Here is a 16,608-nt window from a genome sequence, read left to right as displayed (position 1 = left end):
AAGAAATGGAAGGGAAAAAGAACTATTTCCGTGGGAATTCCTGACTGCATTACTATTCAGACATCTGAATGTTAAGAATGACTTGTTAACCATTACCTCAGGTCATAAAAGGCATATTTCTTTGTGAACCCACTTTTGGTTATAATTTCCAGCCTGATATTCATGACATTTAATAAATCAGATAAACATTTAAAAAATGATAATCATCTAAAAATGAACACATAAAAACCCCATTCAATGTTCACTCTTATATTTTTATATGTAAAATAAAAGTAAACAATAACAGGGGTGTGTGGAGATAACTTCTATAACATTAAAATTTGTTTCATAATATGTGTTATAGAATATATCTTAAGTTTCAAAAAAGAAACAAATGAAAGAAGATACCAAGACATGAAAATTTCAAAGCCCCTACTTAGGAAAATTTAGAAGGTAAGAAGAGAAATTCACACAGGCAAGAAATTTAGCATAGATCCAAATAACTGGTCCATCAAAAAGATATCCAGAAAAGATCCCCATATGATTGTAAATTAAACAACAGACTTCTAAAAATCCATGGATCAAAGATGAAATCACAAAGGAAATTAGAAAATACCTTGATGATAATAAAAACACAATACATCAAGATTTGAGATGTAGCTAAAGAAATGCTTAGAAAAAGTTTACAGCTTAAAATGCTTATATTAAGAAATAAAAAAGATATAATAAATATAATGTTCTAAACTTCAACCTTCAATAAAGAAAAAATCAAATTAAATCCTAGGTAAGCAGATGAAAAGAATAAAAATAAAAGTAGAGATTAATGAATTAATAAATGGACAAATAATACACAATCAAACCAGTCAAATGTTGTTTAAAAAAAATTAATAAAATTGATAATTCCCCTATCAAGACTGATCAAAGAAAAACAAGAAAATACAAATTATAATTTTCAAGAATAAAAAGGGGACATTACTACAAATCTTACAGACATTTTTAGGATAAAAAGAATATATTGTGAACAACTTTATGTTGTTTAATCCTGGATACTTATTGGAACATAACTTACCAAAACTGAAAAGAAAAAGAAACAAAATCAGAACAGGTCATATCAACCTAAAAAAACCTTACTTCAAAGGGAACTCTAGGCCCAGATGGCTTCACAAATGAATGCTATCTAACATTTATAGAAGAAATAAAACCAATTTTACACAAATTATTTCAGAAAACAGAGGACAAGGGAATACTTCTTAACTTGTTTTATAAAGCTAATTCTGATACTAAGCCTGACAAAAACATTACAAGAAAATAAAATTAGAGACCAATATCCCTCATGAATAGAGATGTGAAATTCTTAACAAATATGAGCAAACAGAATCCAACAGTCTATACAAAGGATAATACATAATGACCAACAGGGTTTATGCCAGGAAAGCCTGGTTTAACATTATAAAAAACTCAGTGTTGTTCATCACATTAAGAGAATAAAGGAGAAAAACCATGATTATACCTCACTGATGTAGAAAATGAACATTTAACAAAATTCAACACTTCTACATAATAAAATTTCTCAGAATGTTGCAGCTACAATCTGATAAAGAATATCTATGAAACCTATAGCCAACATTAGACTTCTTGGTAAAATATTAAATTTTTTTACACTAATACTGGAAACAAGAAAGGATTTCTGCTTTTATCACTTCTATTCAATTTTTTTATCTTAAGTCCTAGCTAGTGCAATAAAGTAGGAAAAAATTTTCAAGTCATAAAGAATGAAGTTGCTGCTATTCACAGAAAATATTACGTGAAGAAGGCCCTATGGAATTATACTAAAATTCCCCTGACTCTAATAGAATCAATGTTAATTTATCAAGATCATGAGATACAAGGTCAATATACAAAAATCAATTTTATCTCTATATCCTAGTAACAAATACTTGAAAATAAAAATATTTTCACAGAGTATAAAATATACCTGAAATTAACACAAAATAATACTGAATATAAACTATAATTGAAAAATAAAAATTATAATTTTAAAAAATACCAAAGAATAATGAATGATGTGCAAAATCCCTAGTATAAACTACACAACTTTGCTGAGAGAAACTTGAGAAGACTTAAATAAGTGAAGAAATATACCATATTCATAGATTGGAAGACTCAATATAACTGATGTTCATTCTTCCCAAATTGATCTATAGATTCAGTGCAATCAGTATCAAAATTCTAGGCTTTTTTGAAGAAATTGAAAGATGATTCTAAAATATATAAAGACATGCAAAGGATATAGAATAGAAAATGTTTTTTAAAAGGTCTAGAATAGCAAAATATTCTCCTAAAAGATGATTTAATAATATTTTAAAAATATTTTATTAATTTATTTTTCAAGAGAGGGGAAGGAAGGGAGAAAGAGAGGGAGATAAACATCAATGTGTGGTTGCCTCTCATATGCCCCCAACTGGGGACCTGGCCCACAACCCAAGCATGTGCCCTGACTGGGAACTGAACGGGCAACCCATTGATTCACAGGCCAGTGCTCAATCCACTGAGCTACACCAGCCAGGGCTATTTAATAATATTTTAAAGTATTTTTTATTTGGAGGGCTTACACTATTCATTTCAGGACTTAAAAAGGTACAATAATTAAAACAAATGTAGTCTTGGTATGGACATAAACAAATAGATCAAGGGAACAGAATATAATCCAGAAATAGACCTACATATATGTACTACATCAATTGGTTTTGACCAAGGTGTCAGGACAATTCAATGGAAAAAGAAAAGTTTTTAACAAATGGTGCTAATAAAACTGGGTATCCACCCTATCTAGTTTCATACACAAAGATTAATTTGAGTTGAATCAGAGACCTGAATGTACAACCCAGAACTGTAAAGCTCACAGAAGGAAAATATCTTCAGTCTCACAAATCTGCAAAGATTTCGCAGTCAGATGCAAAAAAATCATAAAAGGGGGAACACACCTAATATATTGGACTTTAATCCACAGCATATAAAAAACTAACAGATCAATAATAAAAATAAGAACAACTCAGTTAAAATGGGCAAAAGATATGAATAAGCAATTAACAAAAGAAGATGCAAAAAGCAAGTACATGAAAAAATGCTTATCATCATTAATCATCATGGAAATGCAAATTAAAAGCAGAATAAGATCACATTTTATACTCACTAAAATGCTGAAATCAAAGATTAACACCACCAAATACTGGCTAGGATGTGGAGCAACTGAACTCTAATACATTGTTAGTGGGAGAATAAAAAACTGGTGTAACTATTTTGGAGAACTCTTTGGCAGTTTCTTATAAGGTTAAACATATATTTACCCTATGACCCAGAAATTTCACAGTGAGGTGAAATTTATCTAATATAAGTGAAAACATTTATCTACAAGAATTGGACAAGTATGCTCTTGGCAAGCTTATTCATGCTACTGAAAACTGGGAGCAATGTGAATACCCATCAACAGGAAAGTAACTAAACAAATTGGGATATATTTATTACAATGAAATGCCACTCAACAATAACAAGAAGTGAACTACTGATACACAAAACAACATGAATGTATCTCCAGAACATCTTGTTGAGTGAAAGAAGCCAAATAAAAAAATATACTGTATAAGTCCACAAGAATGAAAGAAAACTAATAATCTATGGAGATACAAGTCGGAAGTGGTTGCCTGGAAGTGGGAGGGGATTGACTAGAAAGGGGTATGAGGGTACTTTCTGGGAGAATCTTGTGGTAAAGAGGGCTTAGGGGACAATCCTTAACTGGTCAGAGTTCTTTCCCTCTCTACCTTGGTTTTATCCACAACCTTTGTAACTCTTGGCTGAGGGTCACCCAATGTACTACTGCAATACTGATTACAGAAGAGAGTTCCTTTGAAAAGGAATATGTAATGCAGAGTGTGTAAATATGTATAAAATGTGTCTGTATTTTGGAAATAAAGATCAACTAAGCAAGAAAAGCAAAGGCTATGTATTCTGTGTCTGACATAGTGAGGGAGTCAGTCAACATCGAGTGTGTTTTAGCAGACTTGAAAGCAGGCAAAGGAGTGGTAAACCTTTATAGTGGGAGACAGAAAGGCTCCTCCTATGCCCTGATTAGAGCAGCTGGCATGGAGCAGCTGTAGGCAGGTTAACTAGAAGCTGGGCATCCTATGTGTTTTGTTAGGGGTGCATACTGGCATTCTTTGGTCGGTCCTGTGTTAGAAACAGGGACAAAAATCAGGGAACTTTTTGTCACTTACTAATAAAGTTGTGGCCATTTTGAGCTGATTGTTATAGAAATTATTGTTTAGCTTGCTGGATTGTCATGAGAGATAAAAGTTTGGCTTCTTGTAAATCTGACTTAAAGCAGGCTGGCTTACTGGGTTATTACAGATAAGGGGGTTGTTTTCTTGAGCAGGTTGTGAGTGAAAGTTCTATTTTCACTCTATGATAGGTAATTGCCCATTTGTATATGCAATCTCTCAGTATTCATCAATCAGACTGATTAATGGAGAGGCAGAGAGCAAATATATTCATCACTATTAATTGCTTAAGAGGACAAAACCTAAAAGGGCCTAAAAGAATATTACATAAAAGTGCTAAGCATGGGACAGGGGGTGGTTAGGGGAGCATCCAGGGAAAAATACATCTATACTATTAAGAAAATCTAATCTGTTAAAATTAGGGTACACACAATACCAAAATCGGTAGGTAGTTCCTGGAACTCCCTCCTACCTGGGTGAGGTTCTGAAAGTAGGGATTGAAAGTCCACGTACTTACTTGGCTATTGTTTCTTTCTTTTCATTCTTTCTTTTCAATTTGAAAAAATTTGAGATAAAATGCACATAACATAAAAGTCACCATTTTAACAGCTTTGAAGTGCACAATTCAGTGGTTTTTAGTATATTTACAATGTTGTACAACCATCACTATAATCTAATTTCAGAACATTTCCATTATACCAAAGAGAAATATGGTACCTCTGAGCAGTCAACCCCAATCCAACCTCTAGTCAGCCCCTTGCAACCAATAATCTGCTTTCTATCTTTGTGGATTTGCCTCTTCTAAACATTTAATGTAAATGGGATCATGTTATATGTGGCCTTTTGTGCCTGGATTCTTTCACTTAGCATACTGTTTTTCAAGATCCTCCCATGTTGCAGCACATATCATTCTTTTTATGGCTGAGTCATATCCCATTGTAGGAATGTATCACATTTTGTTTATCCATTTATCAGTTGGTGGGCACTTGGGTTGTTTCCACTTTTTGGCTATTATGAATAATAATTTCATAAATATTTGTGAACAAGCTTTTGTGTAAACATCTGTTTTCAATTTTCATGGGTATATCTCTAGGAGTAGAATTGCTGGATCATATGGTAATTCTACGTTTAATTATTTTTTGAGTAACTGCCAAACTGTTTTCCAAAGTGGCTGTACCATTCATTTTACATTCCCACCAGCAACACTGGCTATTGTTTCCTGCGTCAGACTACGGCCAGCTAAAGGGAAGAAAACCTGCAGCATAAACTATCCTGTGTAAAGCAGCTTCACAGTTACCTTCCACCAAGAATCTGCTGCTCAGGATTCTGCTGTTGGCTCAGCTGTCTGGTCCTTTCACCTAGGATGAGGCCCAAGGACCAGAGGAAAGATCGCATACATTTTCATACCTCCCATTCCCTATGTTTTCAGGTTTTGTTTTTGGTAAATGGAGGTGTACATATACTTTTTCTCCATTTTGTTGGGGAAGGAGGAGGAGAAAGAATAACTTTTTAAAAGTCAGGAGCCTCTGCCTTTTAAACATTCAGCCCCTAAGGAGCCTTGGTACAAAACTATCAACAGAGGAAGAAATCAAGAAGCTTAATCTTGATCTTTAAAAGTTAAACCTAGTATATATTTGTTCCATTTCTCTTAACCCAACTGCAAAACTTATTAGAACATTTAGCCACTGATTTCTAACCTCCTAAATTGCAGCTGTCCTCAAAGAGATATTCTGCAACCTCTGCAGATGGCAAATTCTGCCCATGTTTCTACAGATCTGCCCAAGAAAGCTCAACTTGCTATCGATTGTAAATTGCTTTCACAAGGAAATGCATAATGGAAATCTATCATCCAGTCCAGTCACCCTTCTTGGAGTTAAAATTTAGAGCATTTTGAAAGTGACCTTGGAATCTAGACATTTATCTCTGTTCAAGTCTTAAATTTTTGTAATGTTTTGCTTTAAAATAACTGTACAATATTTTCTCCTTCACAGACAAAGGATCTTTAGACTCTCAGAAGGAACCCCACTCTTTCCAAGTCAAGTAATTCAGCAGATATCCCACTGTCTACTTTTCAGGGCTAAAAAATCCAAAAAATTATAGGGAAAGAAATAGAAACTGAATACCAGAAATGTGAATACCAAGAAAGGGCCCAATAGTATGTTTCATGTTTTATATATGTTATTATGTTTAATCTTCATAATAGCCCTATAAAAGAGGTCATTTTATCTTTTTATTATAGATATGGAAATAGGCTTATAGAGGTTAACTTCCCAGGATCACATGAGTAAATAAAAAATAAAGTAAAGCCCTGGCCAGTGTGCTCAGTTGGTTGGACCGAAAGGTCACGGGTTCGAACCCACTCAGGGTACATGCCTGGGTTGCAGGTTCGGTCCCCAGTCGGGGTATATACAAGGGGCCACCAATGGATGTTTCTCACCCCCTTCCCCTCTAAGCATATCCTCAAGTGAGGATAAAAAAGAGAAAAAAGAACTAGGGCTTTAGAGTTAGTATAGCATAATAGTTAATGGCCTGGATTCAAATCCTACCTCTACTGCTTACTGGGAAACCAGCTAATTTTAAGCCTTGCTTTTCTCCTCAGTAAAACGCAGACAACAGTAATATCTCTCTCATAGGGTTGGGGCTGTGGACATTAAATGAGATAATGCTTGTACATTTGCAAGATAATGTGTCATAATTTCTGAATTATGTGTGATTTTTGGATTATCAGTAGCATTTGCCTTCTTAATGTATGAAGAGCTATGATTCTCACCTCATTTTCTAGCTAAGAGATGTAGAACATGGGAAGAGTCTCATCTTATGTTAAATCAAAAAGCAAAAGTAGAAATTACCAAACTATCAAAAACAAAATCACCACTCAATCACAACTGAATAACTAATGAAGATGTAACACAGTTTTTAATGAGACTCGGATGAGGTGATGTCTGGATGTCTTTTTTTCCATAGAGAATATTCTATTTCTTAATTTCTTAAAACATAGGTGTGGCACAGCCTAAGCGTTAATATTGTGTAAGACCAACTTGTAAACCATCAGCAGCTACTACACCAATCCACAAAGCATGACTATACAACTGGAAGAACTCTAATGGTTCAGGAGAAGACAAGTTAATCCATAGCTGCAGACACATCCAAAATGTTTCAACAGTAAGGATCGCTACATCCTAGCCTGGACTGTATATAATATTATTAATATAGTGTCCTTCTATACCCTGGCTAGTTTGGCTCAGTGGATTGAGCGTCGGCCTGCGAGCTAAGTGTCGCTGGTTCGATCTTCCAGTCAGGGCACATCAGAGAAGGAAAACTCTGACTCCAAAAAACCTCCGCTGCCTTGCGGCATACCTCTTCAGAGGAAAGGCTAAGGGAGTAAACCCCGACAGAAAATCCGGAGCCGGAGTCCCTAAGGCGGTTTGACGTTGTAGTCAACACCGGCAACTCCTGCGGCACACCTGAAGCCAAGCTGTATTGACTCCGTCTTTCCCTTGGATCCTTCAGCTGCGAAGAGAGGGGGGGTCTGCTGCATGGGCAACAGCAGACCCTCCATATCACCCTGCCCAGGCTCTGTAGCTTCAGCTTCACTGGAGAGGATACTCCAGCGTCATCGCAAGATGTCGATTCAACACGGGAGGAGACAGATACCGTGTCACTCCCGAGTTGGACTGCACAGCCATTCTCGGCGGTGCAGATAGACTCTTAAGAAGCTACACCATCGTCTCTCGAGACGGACGGCTGCCAACGACGAGTATCCTTCTAAGATAAATTATTTGTTCCCACTTCCCAAAAGGAGTTAATATTTAATCAGTCAGGAAGTTCTCTCTAGCATCAGGAAGATCTTGGTTCAAGTTCCATTTCCACAAGTCACCAGATCTCTGACTCTCACCTGTTAACAGGATAGAACATGTACTAAATAGGGTAGCTAGAAGAATTAAATGAGATCATGCATAAAGTGCTTAGCAGAGTGTAGTAAGAACTCAATGTATGGTAGCTCTAGTTATTATGCCCACTGTAGAAAACTGGAAAGAACAGAAAAGTGTTAAGGAAGAAAAAAAGTCAGCAATAATTTCCCCTCCCAAAGGCAACTACTCTTAACTTCAGTCAGTCATCTTTTCTCTATATGCAGTTTTGTCTTCATTTAACTCTGATATACCACACAAACTGCATGTATTTTGTTTTTGTTTTGTCTTTTTGGCCTATTAATGTAACTTAAGATTTCCTCACATTTTTAACAACAAGGAAGTTGTTTATAGATTCTAACAAAATAGTTCTTCCTAATTATGAAGCCCTTGGAAGTAATACAGTCCTGCCTACCTCATTTTCCTGCCACTTTGGGATCTGACCTCCTGGCCTTGGGAATCCTCAAATCTGTCATCATCATCACTTGGGTCCACTGCAAGGAATCTCCTATGTGTTTACAGGGTGTTGAGTGTGTAGGCTAAAAAAAAAAAAAACCAAAAAAACCAAAAACAAACCAAAAAAACCCCAAAAAAACCCCAAACGCAGTACTCCGTAGTTACAGTGTAAGCTGGTGCAGAAAGCCTTACATTCCACAGCCATCTGTTCAACTGCCTCTCAAATTCTTCTCCCACACAGTAAACAGATGCTGCTAAAAAACCAAAATCAAACCCCTAAACCTGCTCATCTGCCATAAGCTGACGCTCAAGCTCCTTCCTGAACACCTTTTCTAATACCTTCTCTTCAGAGGAAAAACATGATGTATTACTGAGCTTAAATATTTTTTAGAACTGCCAATATTAATATTTAATTTGCTTCTCAGCATTTGAGTTTCCCCAACTGTACTGTCCATTCTGACCCACCTCTCATTCTTCTTGGTATCATTTCTTGTTTTTTTCAGAGCATATAATTATCTACCTAGTTGTGGACCCCAAAACTGACCTCTAGACATAGAATTAGTGAAAATCAAATACAAATTAAATTTAAAGTAAAGATAGTCATCTATAACACTTATTTGGACCAACTATTTGGTTTTCGGGGGACTGGATTGTGTAACCACTGTTTGTTATTATTGTCCCTATTATTGTTGCTCTTCCATAAACAGTCCTCCAGAGAGCAATGGCCATGTGGCTACGCAGAGAGAATATTAACATGAATTGAGAAAAAGAAGTCTAAGGTTTCTGAAAGGTCTAAGGTTCTGGCTCTGTCAGTGATGAGCTGTGTGACCTCAAGGAGCAAAACTTCTCTGAGCCTGCTTCCCCGCCTAAAAAACAGGACTAATTGTCTATTTCCATTTTGTCAGTCTTATGGAATTTTTATTCAGAAAAAATTAAATTATACATGTATAAGTAATTTGTAGATTGTAAAGAGCTATACAAAAGTAAGGGGTGGGGAGTATTTTGCTTTTAAATAAAAAGGCAGGAAAGGAAAGACGATCCCAAATTCATCCTAACTACCTTTTGATTTTTATCTATACAGTGAACTACCCTAAAATGCTAAAAATAGGTCATTCTGAATAATTCCATCCCTCATTGTCCAGTTCTCCTCCACACATGCATCATGCTAATTAAAAGATTGGCTATCTTCATGCTGTGTTAGAGGAAACTGAAGTGTTAGAACAAAACAGACTGACATGCTCTCTCAAGGAACTTATACCAGCTAAGGAGGAACTGAGGAAAGTTAAGGAATTAGAGGTAGGAAAGATTAGGATCATTGAGACTAAAAGAATTTAAAACTAGAAAGAAGGTATAAACAGCTTAGAATTTAAAGGAATGTTAAGACATGGTTCTCCCAAAGAGGGAAGCCACGATCCAAACCCGTAGGCATGGATTTTTGTGCAGTTATTATATTTGACTCCTCCAGAGCTTGACATTTGATTACATTTAAAATTCATCTCTGGCTTCCTTTTTCCTTCCTCCCCCATTCGCCATGTGTTCCTGCCCCAACCTCTTATTTCTCCTTTATTTCCATTTCAATCCCTTCAGTGTCTAGGTCTAGTTTTGCAGTGTTTTCCTTAGCCTCTCCTAGCCTGGCTCTCCCTGGTGTTCGCCTCCCACCCTCAACATCATGTATGCATATTCCTCTTTGGAAAAATCACATCTCATTCTTGCAGTATTACTTTTTAAAAATAGAAAGATAAAGAACTTTAAATTCCAAGCTGTTTCCCTAGGAGAGAGGGCATGGCCGGGAGAAGCAATGGGAGTTCCAAACCCGCTCAGACTTGGTCATTGGTGGCTGCACAATGCTTCTCATTCCATCTGGGCAGGATCCGCTGGCCACAGGCATTCAGTCAATGCAGGTGGGGGACGGGGTGGGAAATAAGCAGATAGAGGCTTCCAAAATGAAGAAAGAGCAGTTACTGGAGGAAGGCAAATAGCCAGAAACAAGGAAAGGTGGGGGAAATGGAGCAAGGAATACAGTAAAAGGGAAAAAGGAGAGTAAAGGGCGGGGGGTGGGGGGGTGAGGTCTGAAGCCAGGAATAGAAACAAACCGGGAGGGAGAAAACAGAAACAGTTGTGGGGGGTTAGAAACAAGAACGCGGGGAGGGGGCGCAGAGCGCGGGAGAGACCACGTGGAGTGAGCGGAGCCAGGAGAGGAAGGGAGCAGGGAGACTGCCATGCCCAGCCTAGGTCTCTATGTTTACTTCCTTACACTGTCATGGGAAGCTGCCTTATCTATTTTCACCTCTGGCAGGAGACGCCCGCCGATGTGGGAGCCGGGGCCGCCGATGAGGGACACCACGCCGTTGCAGTCCACCGTGCTGTTGCGCTTCACGCTGCGCCGCAGGCTGGGGAAGATGCGCGAGGAGCGGCTGCCCTGGCTGTAGCCGCTGTAGCCGCTGTAGCTGCTGCGGCGCTCGCGGGCCCGGATCGGGATGAAGAGCGAGTCGCGGCGGCCCTCGCTCTCCTCCACCGTGCTGTGCTCGTCGTCCGCAAACTCGTTCTCCGAGCCCGGGTCCCGGAACCGCCCGGGCCCCCGGAAGCTGAAGATGCTGCTCTTGCTGTTGTGGCGGGAGAGGAACGGGGAGCCCGGAATGCTGAGTAGTGACTATAGAAAAAGAGAGAGATTGGCAGGTTAGGAGACTGGAAGAGTACCCCTCAGGCCTGAGCAAAGGCTGTGAGCTTCCCAGCCTGGTCCCATCCTTGCATTCCCTGCTGTCAGAACACAACTGTTTCCAGAAAGCACTCGGGATGTTGAATTTCTACTACTGTTCAACACCCATTATTACTCACTTCTCCTTCCCATACCCTTGAGATATGCCTGTCTTTGACCAGTCAACCACTCAAAAATTCTACTCACTGTTCATTCATCCCCTGCTCTATAAAGCCAAAGTACTGAGGAACACATCAGTTCTATTGCTCATCCTACGGGCTCACACGCAGTGTGCCTTTAATGTACTCAAGTGAGACTATGCCACACTTGGCAAAAAGGAGAGAATTTAAAAGTGGCTATCACTTGCCATTCAAGGAGAACACACGCTGGAGTCCAAGTACTTTGCCAACAGTGTGGTCTTCAAGGTTTTTTGTTCAGATGGAAATCATGTTCCCTCCCACTTTATTTTAAAGTCAACATAAAATTTTTCACCAAAAGTTTAAATATTTGTAAAGTATATAATTCGCAGCACTGATGTTTTTAAATAAATCTCTTCTTTACCACTTAGAAATTTTTCCTCATTTCTTTCTCCTTCAACTCATACTTCCAGTACACATTCCCTAGAGAATTGTATGCTAATGTATATTTTATACTTTAACGTATTTTACTGATTACCTTTGAATACTTTTCTGAAAAAAAATCATAAACTGTACTTTAAAATTTTTTAATTTTCCTGTGATGAGTCCCTAAGAAATTTTTTAAAAACTCTCCTGAATTTTTTATTATTATTCTTATTAACACAATTGATCAAGATATACAAATATGTTTTATAAGTAATTACTAAGCTTAAAAAAATTATTAAAACGTATCTCTTAATGAGATGGATGAGATTTTTCTTTTTCAACTGGTGTTTTTGGTGCTTAAGTATTTGTAAATAGTATTATTATTGGAATGAGACAGGGCTCAACATCAATTCCCTTTCCTTCTTTTAAATATTCGATTTTTAAGTGCAGAGAAACCTTATTAACTAACGTAAACAGTGCCTTGAAACAGAAAAATCTTGTTACAGTAATGCCACTCAATTATTTGAACTTCTGCCGAATGATATGAAAAAATCACATAGTAAGCTATCATCAAAATTAATTTTAATGATCGATTGGCTACCAATTAACTTAGGTCGTCTTTTCAATTTCGTTGAAAGCAAAGAACTGAAAATCACTCAACTTGTCAAAGGATTTATTACCTAGTTATCAGAATTATTCCATTCTTGATTTCTATGGATATCATAAAGGCTTTATTATTTACTAATATTATATGTTTTACTCTTATAAAGATTACTCTTTTATTGAAAAGTTATCTTATATAACCTAATAGAAAAGGTTGAAATAATCTAAATATTGCTAATTTCTATACATCAATGCCAACATTAATTTTTTTTAATAAAGTGATTTTATCTTATCACCTGCTTTAAAGATTTTTCATCAAAACCTTGAAGCGAGATTTGGCTCATTTAATTTATGAAACTGTCTAATGCCCTCACTGTGAAAGTAACTGGCCAAATCAAGTTTATGTTTTAATAGAAAAAAGTATGACCTCATTTTTCATTTTTAATAAATGTATTAATATGTATCCTAGTGATAACCATCCAGCTCCTGAACTTAAAACATGCCAACATCCTTGATTGTAACTTGGTTTCAAACTTAACAAAAGTGTGTAAGAGGTAAATTCAGAAAGATTTACAATGGATTTATATTTCCTGCATTATAGAAAACTTTGTAGACACTAATATTTTCAGTTGTCCCTCTGGCACCCCAAAGATTTTTATACCTTAGGGTAATGCACTACATAAGCATTGGGACGACAGAGAGGTATATATATGCCTTCCTTTCATAAAGTGGGAGGAGCTGATTGTGAAAAGGGAAATGGAAAAGAACTACGGTAGTGTGATTTTGGACCCCAGGAGTAACCTTGGGCTTAGGAATAAGTAAGTTAAAGATCTATGAACCAGGTTCCTTAAAGCTTACTGTGCTTGGAAAGCCTTCAAGTGTCTCAGGAGATTCACCCACCCTTTGAGGGCTACTGCTTTAAGAGAAAGAAGCCTGACAAACAGCTGACTTTGGAAAAATCGTCCTTGCTACCCTAAGATACTTAGTTTGCCCAATTATGACTTTGAAGAAATTTTCAAAATAACTTTTAACTATATGAGATTTTTGCCTTAAGAGTTTAGGTGTTCACCTTCTTGTAAAATGATTCCATTTTGAACATCCTTTGTGGGCTGGGACTCTGCCAATATAGTGCATATAAGTGTTAAATAAACCTTTTAAAATAATATTTTTGATAATCCTGGAAGAGCTGTAGGGCTCCTCTGTAATAGTTCTGCCCATTATCTTTTTGTTATGTAGAACTCCATTTCTAGTTCTAGACTCAAAATGTGTCTAGAACCAATCTCTTTCTATACTGTATGAAGCCCCTGTAGTCGAATGGGTATATTTTCTTCGGATATTTCTGGTTCCATCATACTCTACTCTCATTTATATTTCCCTTGTTATGCAGTCTTTTCCTGCTATGGCTCAAAGCAACTCACAAATCTCTGAGATAATAAATGAATTTGATCAGTGGGGGCCACATCAAGAAAAGCAAACCATAGATTATTTGATAATAAATGTCACTGTTAAATACACAGCACATGCAACATCTCTGACAACTTTCCTAATCACTCTGATTTGTTTTGCTCCTTTGCCCCAACACTGAAACAGAGAGGAGAAGCTGCATTAGTCAGATTCCAGAATGTATGTTCACAGGGTCTCATTTTTGAGTAGATAGCGTCACTGTGTGTTAAAAGGGCACACATGGCCAGCTCTTACACTTCCTTCTTCTGTGTTGTTGGATTAGTAAAGGGATCAAGGCCTCCTCCAACTCACTGCTTGCTATTCCTCTTCTCACATTCATTCATTCATTCATTTATTTTAGAGGGGGAAGGGAGGGAAAGGAGAGGAAGAGAAACATGGATATACGAGAGAAACATCAGTTGGCTGCCTTCCATACATGCCCCAACTGGGGACAGAACCTGCAACCTAGGCATGTGCCCTGCCGGTGAATTGAACTGGCGACCTTTTCCTTTGTGGGATGATGCCCAACCAATTGAGTCGCACCAGCTGGGTTATTTGGACACCCTCACTGATTCATTCCTCTGAACCAGTTCTCAAAGTTTGACTCATAGACCAGTGTTGAGCAAAAAACCTGCTACTGGTTTGCAACAAGACAAGCAGAAAGATGGAGAGAAGCATTTAGAAACTCTTACAAGTAGACAGTCACAACATCCAAGAATGTGATCATTTTTCTAGAAATTATTTTTACAATAGTATCAGTTCATGAAAACTTGGGGAAAGTAGAAACTGGTCCTTCACCACAGATAGTTTGAGAAACACTTCCCTAAACAATGTGGCTGGCAAGAAGGTAAATGCCTTAAAATGTACCTGTGATTTTCTTTTCATCAGGTAAGGTGAGGTGACAGATACAGATACAAGTGCCTTTGAAAGAAGAGTATATTACTTATATTTCCCAAGAGAAGGGAGCATGCAGGGCCTCCTGGGGAGGTTCTAGGATTGGTGAGGAGGCAGAAGGGGTGAGGGGGAAAGCCTGGCACAGAGTCTTTACTGGGTTTACTCCAGAAGGAATGGGTGAGGTAGAGTTGGTACCTTTGCACAAGTTTAAGATTGGACGGTTTAAGTAATTCCAGGCAGGCTCTGGGCTATCCGAGTGGTCCCAGTTGCCCAGTAGCTGGCCCTGGAGTGATTTAGGGTAGTGGAAATACTGACCTGGCATGTGAGAGTTAGATAAAAGGAAAAGGCTGGGGAATAAGGGTTTTGAATTGGCTGATTTACATATGAAAGGCACACTTCCAGGCAAGCAGCCTGCTATCACCAGGAATTAAGTTAGCACGGGTAGGGACAGTCCCTTCCCTGCCAGCAAGGCTCCTAAAATGCCAAAGCATCTTAAAGTACAGAGAATACAAGCATGATTAAGACAATAAGATCTCGAGATTGGGTTTAGGGGGGATAGGAAGATTAGTTCAGTTTAATGTAGAACATTGAGGTTCAAAGCATAAGCTTATATGTTAATAGATTGTGCCTTGGGCATATACATCTGCCTTGAGGGCCTCAATGAAGAGAAATATGGCCAGGACAACATCCTCCACTGCCCAGCAGCTTCTTCCTCTACACATTTCCTTAATCTTTCCGCACCACTGAACCCCTCCTTAAGATTACTTATGCTCTACTTTTTACAATAGTGCTTGAAACACATGCTTTAGCTCTCCTTTTTAACCAACTACAAACTCCTTAAGGGCGCACTACCTGATTCATCTTTATTTCTCCTGGAGTTCTTTGTACGTAATAGGTACAATGTTTAATTCCATTACCATGTATTTAGATTATATACTGTAAATTAGCCACCCACTTTCGCACTGTTCCACTCCTGTGTTGGGTCACTATCTCACTTCTGAGAGCAACCTTCCCTGGACTGCATGTTGGGTGCTAACATACCCTGATACATTAGGTCTCCATATTAGGAAAGAAGTTTGATTTATTTGAGAAATGATCATTAAATACCTATTATGTGATAAGTGATATGGATACAGTGATGAACAAGACATACAATAGGGTCCCTAACCTCTTGAAACTTGTAGCCTCACAGGAAATACTATATACTATGTGAGAATTAATACACAAGACTATGGGGGGAGGGACCCCCCAAAAACCGGAATTATCTTTGGAGGCCAGGCCCCTTGTAGTACAGGCTTCACTCCCTAGGTGAGTGTTCTAGGAATCCATCTGTATCAGTGTACCAGCTGGTATTGCTATAAGAGGCTGCATTTGCCTTCAGTGAATTTTTCTGAAGACTCCTTCAATGCGTTTGCCCATTTCATGATGGGTGACTTACCAGCACACCTGCCCACACTGCACTGAGTGTTCAGCAGTTTTTGACCGAAACACAGCATAACCACCGTGCCCACCCTCCCTATTCACCCAATCTCACCCCCAGCAACATTTTTGGTTTCCCTGAGGAAAAAAGTCCTCAAAGGGAAATATTTTGCTGATGTGAAAGAGGTGAAACAGAAAACGCCAGAAGCACTAAAAGACATCAAAATCAATGAGTTCAAAACTGTTTGGAGCTGTGGAAAAAACGTCTTGATAGGTGTATTGCATCAAATGGAGGGTACTCTGAAGGTGACCAAAGTTTAAACATGTAAGAATAAATATGCAGCCCTGGCTAGTGTGGCTCAGTGGACTGAGCC

At 38.0% G+C, this 16,608-nt stretch overlaps 1 protein-coding gene across 1 annotated transcript in view; it reads right to left on the bottom strand.

Annotated features, from left to right (window-relative positions):
• Nucleotides 1-16,608, bottom strand: part of SCN8A (sodium voltage-gated channel alpha subunit 8) — a 123,626-nt gene that overhangs the window by 53,153 nt on the left and 53,865 nt on the right. Inside the window, exon 11 of the mRNA XM_090273193.1 lies at nucleotides 10,905-11,267. Within this exon, the coding sequence (XP_090129319.1) occupies nucleotides 10,905-11,267 (363 nt within the window). The remainder of the gene's footprint in view (nucleotides 1-10,904; nucleotides 11,268-16,608) is intronic.

The sequence above is a fragment of the Furipterus horrens genome, unplaced genomic scaffold (assembly GCF_987537825.1).
Source record: "Furipterus horrens unplaced genomic scaffold, mFurHor1.1.pri manual_scaffold_4, whole genome shotgun sequence".
NCBI classification, from domain to species: Eukaryota; Metazoa; Chordata; class Mammalia; order Chiroptera; family Furipteridae; genus Furipterus; species Furipterus horrens.
The sequence above is the reverse complement of the archived record's forward strand: the minus strand, read 5'-3'. Positions and strand labels throughout refer to the sequence as shown.